Source organism: Pipistrellus kuhlii, unplaced genomic scaffold, assembly GCF_014108245.1.
Source record: "Pipistrellus kuhlii isolate mPipKuh1 unplaced genomic scaffold, mPipKuh1.p scaffold_m20_p_2, whole genome shotgun sequence".
Classification (NCBI taxonomy): domain Eukaryota; kingdom Metazoa; phylum Chordata; class Mammalia; order Chiroptera; family Vespertilionidae; genus Pipistrellus; species Pipistrellus kuhlii.
Genome location: NW_023425515.1, coordinates 33,291,133 through 33,301,014, shown reverse-complemented (window position 1 = coordinate 33,301,014; position 9,882 = coordinate 33,291,133). Strand labels below are relative to the sequence as shown.

The following is a 9,882-nucleotide window of genomic DNA, read 5'->3' as shown; positions in this document are numbered from 1 at the left end:
GGTCGGAGGGACGCACCGGAAGTGACGCACCGTTGACGAGACGCGGTTTGCTGACGCGAGGAAAATGGCTGCTGCCAGGTTCGGCGTGTTTTGCAGGAGTGTGTCCGCCGCCGTGAAGACTGCCAGGTCGTTCCTAAGCCCCCAGGGCCCTGCTGGCACCGGGTAAGTGATGGGAGGAGGAGGTTTGTCCATATCGAACAGCCTGGGATCGTGTCTGGTTGCAGAGATGCTGACAACAGCTCAGGGATGGATGGAAAGGTCGCCGGATTGGCTGGAGCCCGAAGCCAACTCTGGGAGGAAGGAGTGACTTCGTATCAGCACTCTATCAACTGAGCCAATAATCCACACACTGAGGAGTTTAATACGGATACCTACCATTATTCCACTACTATTATAGCCCAAATTCAGATGTCCTCAATTGAGTGTTGGTCAGGGTTTGATTTTGGTCAAGGGCATGGACCTGGGTTGCAGGTTCCTCCCCAGCTTGGGCCCTGGTGAGGGCGCGTGCAGGAGGCAACCAATTGATGTGTTTCTCTCATATCAGTATTTCTCTTTGTCTTTCCCTCTCTCTTCCACTCTCTCTGCAAATCAATGGAAAAATATCCTCGAGCCGGGACCGGTTTGGCTCAGTGGATAGAGCGTCGGCCTGCGGACTGAAAGGTCCCGGGTTCGATTCCGGGCAAGGGCATGTACCTTGGTTGCGGGCACATCCCCAGTAGGGGGTGTGCAAGAGGCAGCTGATCGATGATTCTCTCTCATCGATGTTTCTCTCTATCCCTTTCTCTTCCTCTCTGTGAAAAAGCAATAAAATATATTTTTAAAAAAAGAAAAAAAAATATCCTCGAGTGAGGATTAAAAACAACAAAAAACATTGTTCTTGTTCTTATGAGATATATGCTGAAGTGTCATGACGCTTGCGCCCAACTGAGGACGTTTCCCTTTCTGTCTCATGTTGCTGTCACCTCCTGTGAGCTAGGCTGTACATGGGGTCTGCGGATGCCCAGTGCTGGTTGGATTAAAGGGAGAGGTGTAGAAGGAGCCATTTGGCTGTGGGAGTTGGGGGAAATCTCACTGAAGAGCTGTTGGCTTTGGAAGGGTCAAGCTTGGATGGATGGATAAAGAAGGGGCCTTATTATTTCTGGGATGTGTCACAAAGCGGTTGTTCAGTGATGCTGAGTGAATAAATGAAAGTAGCCAAGTAAATGGAAAGTTGCCCTTGCAGGTGGGAGAAAGGAAAATCCTACACATGGTGTTTATTATTTCTGGGAAGTCAATAAAAGTCAGACTGATCATTTTTTACTTTAGGAGGGTGTATGTTTCCTCCCTCTTATTTGCTTTTGTCTGTAATGGTTTGAGTTTTATAAATAGTTGGGTATGTCCGATTTTTTTTTTCCCTAAAAGGAAGTAATGTTCGATTTTTTTTTCCTAAAAGGAAATAATGTATATGTTCTTGAGTCCAGCACAATTATTGAGCATCTGTTATATTACAGTGTTCCTTCATATGACACATAACTTTGGAGATAAGCAATATTGTTTTCATTTTGCAGAGGCTCAGAGTTGGTAACTTGATCAAGGTGGCAAACTTGAATCCATTGTCTCTCCCATCTGGTTTTCCTTTTTCCTTAAAAATTAATGTTAGATTTCTTTATTAGAATAAATTATGCTCATTTGCAGACACTTTGGAAATAGGGTCAAGTATTTTGGAGAAGAAAACTAAACTCTAATTCTAGCACTCAGAGATAAACAGATTTCCTGCCCTTTTTAACTTTGCGTATATAAAAACCAATATGCAAAGTGTCCCCTGGGGAGTTCCACTGACTGGGAGGTAAATCATGCGCTATTATGTGTGCTGACCACCAGGGGGCAGCGCTGAATGAAGGAAGGCCCCAGCCAGCAGCCACTAGGAACTCTACCCATTCACGAATTTTGTGCACTGGCCTCTAGTTTTAAAATAAAATAATGACTATATTTACCTATATCATTCTTGTGCTCTACCCTTGTCTCCCCAACATTTTAAGAATTTCAGAACAGAAAAGTTGTACCAAGAATAACCATATACTCTTTATCTATATTAATCAACCCTTAGCATTTTGTTACATTTTTTATCGCTTTATATCCAGACCTTTTCCCCCCAAAACTATTTGAAGCACGTCGAATTGCAAGCATCATGACACTTCAGCATATATCTCATAAGAACAAGAGCAATGTTTTTGTTGTTTTTAATCCTCACTCGAGGATATTTTTCCATTGATTTGCAGAGAGAGTGGAAGAGAGAGGGAAAGACAAAGAGAAATACTGATATGAGAGAAACACATCAATTGATTACCTCCTGCACGGCCCTCACCAGGGCCCACGCTGGGGAGGAACCTGCAACCAGGTACGTGCCCTTGACCAAAATCAAACCCTGACCAACACTCTTATCAACTGAGCCGATAATCCACACACTGAAGAATACGGATACCTTCTATTATTCCACTACTATTATAGGCCAAATTCAAATGTCCTCAATTGTCCTGATAGTTTTTTTATTTTTTTATTCAGGGTCCAAACATTCATTTTTTTGCATTAGTTGTCATGTGTCTTTAATATTTTAAAATCCAGAATGGTTTCTTTTTTCTTTTATGACATTGACATCTTTTTTATAAGATCAATCTTTTATTTTTTTTATTTTTAAATATATTTTATTGATTTTTAAAATTTATTTATTTTTTATTTATTTTTTTACAGAGAGGGAGAGAGAATTAGAAACATGGATGAGAGAGAAACATCCATCAGCCGCCTCCTGCATGCACCCGACTGGGGATGTGCCCGCCACCAAGGTCCATGCCCTTGACCGGAATCGAACCCAGGACCCTTGAGTCCGACGCTCTATCCACTGAGCCAAACCGGTTTCGGCAGATCAATCTTTTTATTGATAGAATATCTCTCTATTTGGGTTTGTCTGATTGTTTCCTCATGATTAAATTCAGGTTAATTTATTTTATTTTATTTTTTTTTGTAAAAATGTAACACTTGTGACATGCTTCATTATTGTATTTTAAATTATTTACCAGGTCATTACTGCATAATAGATTATCATATGAACACATAATTTTTTAAACCACTCATGGTTGCACATTTACAATATCATCTTTTTAATATTATATATAATGTTTTAATAGATATTAAAATTTATCAGTTTCCATCTATGATATTTCTTTAGTTAATATTTCTAGATATGGACTAAATGAGTTTGGGAAGAAACATTGGGGCCTCTAATACATGTTGCAAAGTTAACTTTCAGAATAATTTTAATCTACTCATATGTCCATTAGCAGTTTATGAAGGATCTACATATGTTACCTTAAAATATATAGGGTAGCAATTGTTTATGTGTTCAATTGCAGGTTTTCCCTTATTCTGTTGCCTAAGAATATACCAAGTGTCACATCTTTACACCAGTGTAGAATAATTCATACCACGTTATCAAGGAAAGGACTGGAAGAATTTTTTGATGACCCAAAGAATTGGGGAGAAGAAAAAGTGAAATCTGGTGAGGTATTTGGGTTGATTGGTGTTAAATATATTTTTTTGAACCATCCATCATATTGGGATTATTTATCCAGTTTAGGAATGACTTGGGTGTTTCTTTTTTTTAATTTCCTTTAGGAATATCTATTAGTGAAAATTAAAAGGACAATATAATAGAGTTAATTGTTTCTTGGCAGCTTGGCAAAAGGTTTAGAAGAGGAGGAGGCTTAAATTTTTTCACTAAATTGATGTTTGGATTTGTTTTAGATTTTATTTTAAAAAATATATATATTTTTTTACTTTCTTAATTTCTAGAGAGAAGAGAAGGAAGGAAAGAGATACAGACAGATAGACAGACATATAATAGATTTGTTGCTCCTCTTGCTTATGCATTCAGTGGTTAATTCTTATAGGTGCACTGACCAAAGATTGAACCTGCCACTGTGGTGTATTGGTATAACACTTTAACCAAGTGAGCTACCTGATCACGGCTTAAATTTTAATTTTTAGAGATGATTGAAAATTAATTTATAATGATGTATTTTTACCTTAAACTATGAAAACATTCTATAGTCATACTAACATTTTTTAATGCTGTTGCCAGTCTCATTACTCATATTTTCACGTGTTCGCTAATTTAACCCCAATTTAATTCTAATTGCATTTTATACTATAATATAATAAAGCTATAATATATTTTACAGATAAGGAAACTGGTTTGAAAGATTAAGTAATTTGCCAAAGGACATATAGCTAGAAAATTATTTCATGTTAGGAATTTATTATTTTAATAGGAGCTGCATGGACCTGTCAGCAGTTAAGGAACAAAAGTAATGAAGATTTACATAAACTTTGGTAAGTATACAGAGTCCATGAACATCTAGATCAAGCATGTCAAACTAAAAGACTAACATGGAACAAATAAGGTTTAAGTTTATGTGGGCTGCAAAAAAACAAAAGCTCCAATTTTCATAGAAATTTCGATAGAGACATGCTGAATATAAAGGGCTGAAATAAATGAGTCATTAACATAAAATAATAAAATATATTAATAAAAATTAATATTTTATCTTTAACATTAACTTACCAGTCACTGAATAACTGCACAAATTACTAAATGTAATCAAATAAACCTATTTTTCTTGTTCTCCAAAAGCGAAATATTTCCTGTTGTACACAACAAACAAGTCAGTCCAGGACTAGTTAGGTGGCAGTCGGCTGCTAAAATCTTAGTTGCTAGTATTAGTGGAGAGAGTTGGTGCGCCTGCACGGAAGGCGTCAAAGGCGCATAAAAGAAATGAATGCAACACGATTATAGTAATCAGTCATTATCGAACATTGTAGTTTATTATTAATAATTATGTATAAGGATATTGTAAAAATTAAGTTACAACATTTTTATTAAAACATTTCTTACATACTGTTACATTGGCTGGGCCGCATGCAGGCCCTGAGTTTGACATGCTTGCTCTAGGTGTTTGAAGCAGTTCAGTATAACAAGGTTTGATCCCTGGTTGGTGTGTGTGTGTGAGGCAACTGATGAATGTTTCTTTCTCACATCAATGTTTCTATCTCCCCCTCTCCCTCCCTCCATCTCTCTACGATCAATACAATACAATAAAATAAATTTTAATTGCAACTTTATTAATATTGTCACAGAATAGCATTACAAGCTCTGGGTTTTGATATAGGTATGTCCTACTGAAAGAGAGGAACATGCTCCTCACTCTGGAGCAGGAGGCCAAGCGGCAGATACTACCAATGCCAAGCCCGGAGCGGCTAGAAAAGGTAAGGCTGTGGGAGGCTGGCTGTATGTGGGATAAAATTAACAGGAGTGACTGAATGGCTCCTGTATTTCCTGTCAAATAGATGTTTTTTATTTCTGTTTGATGTTTAGTAAATATCAGAGTTGTGTAACCGTCACTACTGCCTAATTTCCATCACCTCAAACGGCATCGCATGCCCCTCTGCAGTTATTTCCCATTCCTCCCTGCAACTCCCAACATAGGGGAGGACATGTGTTTCTCTTTCTCTTGGGTAGATACCTAGCGGTGAAATTGCAGGAGATATTTGATGGAATTGCTCTTGGACAAAAATAGTCATAGGTTTTCTGTGGCATAATCTTTATATGTTCTCTTTCTTTGGAATTCTATTGTAGGAGATTGAAATTATATCTTTATATTCTCTTCTCAGGTAATAGAATCCATGGATGCACTAGATAAAGTTGTCCAGGAACGAGAAGATGCCCTAAGGCTCCTTCAGACTGGTCAAGAAAAACCTAGACCTGGTGCCTGGAGAAAAGACATCTTTGGAAGAATCATCTGGTACATGGTTGACATTGTGGCTTTTCTAAGATGAGAGTGCAAGTCCCTTGCTGCTTCCCCTGTCCAGTATCTCACTGTATAAGGTGTATTAGCTATAGCAGAGATATATCTAATATAAACAGGTCCCAGAACCCCTTTGGAGCTCCAGAATATGAACGAGGGTAGCTTTATCTCGTAATCCAGGCATCCCACTCTCATAATTCACTTATCTAAAGGTGCTTTATCACAGTGGTTCTTAATCTTATGTGGATCATATGATCATTAGAGGATTTGATGACTGTTCTAGATCCTTTCTCCAGAAAAATGTATAGTGTATATGTAATTCAGAGGGTGATGAATGCCATAAAGCTAATTTTAGGACACATGCCTGTCCTCTACTCATTGAGAACCTGGAACTATTGAAAAGAAGTTTTTGAGGAACAAGGCCACATGAGCCAGGATAAGCCCTAGAACAAGTTATGAAACAGTTTAATCTTGTCTCCTAAGTCCAGTTCCCAAAGTCCTACCAGACCTTGGGAAAAGATAGATAATAAACATTTATACTGAGGTAGAAATAATGAAAAAGACCCAGTGAGTTCTCTCTCTGCCTGGGGTTTATTTACTTTTAGGGTGAGTTGCCAAAAGGAAACATTGTTAATAGAATTTTAAAAATTGGCCAGCAAAATGGAGAAGGCATTTTGGGTGGTTGAACCTACATTACATAATAGTGCTTACTCGTTTGATGAGTTCTTTAGTAGAGGTTGGGGAAACAGCTCCTTGGGCCACATTTAGGAGAGTAGCTGTGCAATCTTTAACCATGTAATCCAATGCAGAAAAGAGGAAAACTGCTAGAACATCTAACCAAAAACTCTGAACTGTTTTATTTTCTACTAATTCTTATTTGGATTAATTCAGTTGCTGTCAATTTGGAAAGGGTGGGAATGGGGAGAGAATCTGTGTTAATTTTAGAATCTTTTAGGAGTGTATTCTCTTCTAGGGTTTTTATTTTGCTTTCGATTTATTGACAACATATTTAATCCAAAGAAAGCTAAAACCCTGTGTCTGTTTGCAAATGTATTAAATGTTTTCTGTAAGGCGATACCTTCTTGCTTTCTTTGCAGGCACAAGTTCAAGCAGTGGGCTATACCTTGGCACCTAAATAAAAGGTACAACAGGAAACGGTTCTTTGCAATGCCCTATGTGGATCAGTTTGACAGGTGAGCACAAGCACCCTTACTAATGAAACATCCTTGCATCAAATGACATGCCTTCAGCTTTTACACAAATAAATATGTTCATTGTGGAAAAATAGAAAAACCAGGTAAAAAAGAAATTAAAGTTTTGTATAATCTCGCCATCCAGAAATGTTCTTCTATTAACTTTCTAGTGCAGCGGTCGCCAACCGGTGGTCCGTGAGGTCTGCAAGGTTGGTGTCCGCTGTTCTAGTATGCATCCTTTTAAAAGTTTTATTGCCTTTTGATTCTTCAGTCTATATGTAAGCAAATGGTTAAATCTTTCCATAATGTTAAAAGGAAGGTCCAGATACTTTAGTTGCATAAAATGTGAGCTATTGTTATTGCAAGGTTGATGAAATCCCCAGAACTTCCGTTGGGAGAAGAAATGCAAGTTTGTGGTTTCCAGGGAAAGGGTGCCACTCCGCTCCTTAACTGTGGCTACCAAAAAAGCACAAGAGTGTGGAAACCACAGGGTTACCAGCTAAAGATGCGAGAGATCAGAATTCAAGGCAGGAAAGCAGCTGGAAACGTAAGGGGAAATCCCAGCAGCACAAGGACCACAGCTTTTAAGAACTGCCTTAGATAGCATGTCCAACTTCAGCAAGATTTCTTCAAATACTTTCTCCCTCAAAGCTTGTTTCCATACCCCAAAATAAAAAACTATAAAAAATAAACAGGAATGAAATGCATATTTAAACTGATCTTAAAGGTATTTTAGCATGCTTTAGAGTCAGTTTAAATTTTATCTACCCCACAAAACCAGCTCTCTTTCCTTATTTCTAGTTTTATCTGTTGTGGTGGTGGTGTGACTTATAGTAAGAAATATGTTTACTTTGTCCCTGTTTCTGTCCCAGAGCTCCTAAAACCATTTCTTAATGCCAGAAAGAGAGAAAAAGATGCGAGGTTGCAGTTCTTCCATGCGCGTGGTGTGTGGGAAAGGTCCGCTGCTTGCATCTGTAGACGCTTTTGGCGTACAGAGGGTTAAAACAATGTATGATAAATTATGAAGTTATACTTACAGGCTTTATACTCATTCTAATTATTCTCTTTTAGAAACTACCTTTTTTAGCCTTCAAAGCATGTACTGTAATCTCTTGAATAGTCAAGAATAACCAACCTTTATTTTTTCAGATATGGTTATTTCTTACAAATGACCAAAATTTAGTTGGAGCAAAGATTAATGAATAGAGGGTAATCCAGTTTCAACTTTGTTTAATCTTACATTTACATTGTATTTAATTTACAAAGTATCTTGTGTGTGTTTGGGTTTTTGTTTTTTTTATACCTGTTGTCTTTTCCCAAATGTAACCTTCATCTTCATTTTTTGTGACCTCCACCATAGAACTGGCATATTAGTTATTCAGTACTTGTTTCTGTATTAAATTTTATATTAGCTTCAGTGCTGTAAAGGCTTGGCATCCATAAATTTGCCATTTACAGTTTTGACAATTCCTACGTGACCATATAGATCAACATAATTTCACTGAGGTACAAAATGCCTCATGCCCTGGAATGCTGATAGGTACAAGCAATCTCACTTAGAGTGGTGAATCTAAACATCATCTCTAGGCTTGGCTTTATTCTCCCTGTTATAGGGGAAAGGATATGCTAGACTGAATGCTATTCAAAATTAGGGAATTCCCTAAAGTCTCAGGATATATCTCAGGATGTAAAAAATCTGATGTAGTCATTAAAATTGTAGTGGTTTTAAATAAGGTAGAAAGATAGATCATTCTTTACAGTTGTCAGAAGATCTGTTCATTCATTCTAGACAGGAAATAAGGAGAATTGCTGCAGGGTTACAGATGCTTTGATTTCACATTTATCTTTGACCTGTAGGTTTATAGTGATTGTTCCAGTTTTATAATATACATGCCACACCTAATATCAAGACTGTCATGATGCAGGCTTTAAGTAATTGATTTGAACATAGTTTGATAGTATTGACTAACAGAGAAAGATTTCTGAATAATTTGCTGTTACTTTTATTCTAGACTGAGACTGGAGAAGCACGCCCGGATCCAAATAAGGAAGAGAAATTTAGAGAAAAAGAAAGCAAAACTTCTTCAGGAAAAGTTTCCACATCTTTCTGAAGCCCAGAAGTCAAGTCTTGCCTAAGATGTCTGAACTCATAATTTTACCATTCTGTTTTTCTTACATAAAAAGTCTAATAGAAAAGGAACTGTATGTCAGGTGGTTTATAAAGAAACCGTTTTTAGTGAAATGACTACCAACTGTTTTAAGTGTTAATATGTCCTGCTAATTTTGGAAGTGGTCATGCTTGTATCAGATTTTTAAAAAATCAGGTATCAGGTTCAGGTTACATTTCCCATTTTATAAATTTCTAGTGGCCTGGTGCACGGAATTGTGCGCATTGAAAGGAAATTAATTAGAAGAAAATTTGTGCAGTAATTACATTACTAAAAAGTTTGCATTTCAAAATAGTATATATAATATCCTACATAATAAAGAACTAATATGCTAATTAGACTGAACAGCAGAGCGACCATCTGGACGACCTTCCTGATGAAACCAGGGCTGTGAGGGCTGAGCCCCTTGCAAGAATTTCGTGCATCAGGCCTCTAGTAGTATAAAATTAAAACATGCGTGCGTGCGTGCGACTGGCACCAGTGAGAGCTTTATATGTTATCACACATGCACAAGTCAACATTTATTTTTAAATTGCCAATATGCATCTATGTGCCAGATGGTCAGACAGATGGTTGGTCACTTAGCCTTTTTATATATATATATAGATGACATCTAAGCAGACTTCAGTATCATCTATATCTAACAGGGGAAAGTAAAGTTAATTACTATAGCAAAAGCAATTC

General features: G+C 37.3%; 1 protein-coding gene across 1 annotated transcript; it reads left to right on the top strand.

Annotated features, from left to right (window-relative positions):
- Positions 1-15: 15 nt before the first annotated feature.
- Positions 16-9,275, top strand: MRPL47 (mitochondrial ribosomal protein L47). Its single transcript, XM_036445069.2, has 7 exons — positions 16-162; positions 3,387-3,532; positions 4,305-4,365; positions 5,202-5,298; positions 5,704-5,834; positions 6,935-7,030; positions 9,043-9,275. The coding sequence occupies exons 1-7, from the start codon at positions 65-67 to the stop codon at positions 9,164-9,166; spliced, it is 753 nt and encodes a 250-aa protein (XP_036300962.1). The 5' UTR covers positions 16-64; the 3' UTR covers positions 9,167-9,275.
- The last annotated feature ends 607 nt before the right edge of the window (positions 9,276-9,882 follow it).

Excerpts from the sequence above, each read along its gene's own strand:
- MRPL47 (XM_036445069.2), top strand. The coding sequence starts at position 65 with ATGGCTGCTGCCAGGTTCGGCGTGTTTTGCAGGAGTGTGTCCGCCGCC. Across the intron at positions 5,299-5,703 it reads GCCCGGAGCGGCTAGAAAAG|GTAATAGAATCCATGGATGC; the intron begins GTAAGGCTGTGG and ends TTCTCTTCTCAG. Across the intron at positions 7,031-9,042 it reads TATGTGGATCAGTTTGACAG|ACTGAGACTGGAGAAGCACG; the intron begins GTGAGCACAAGC and ends CTTTTATTCTAG.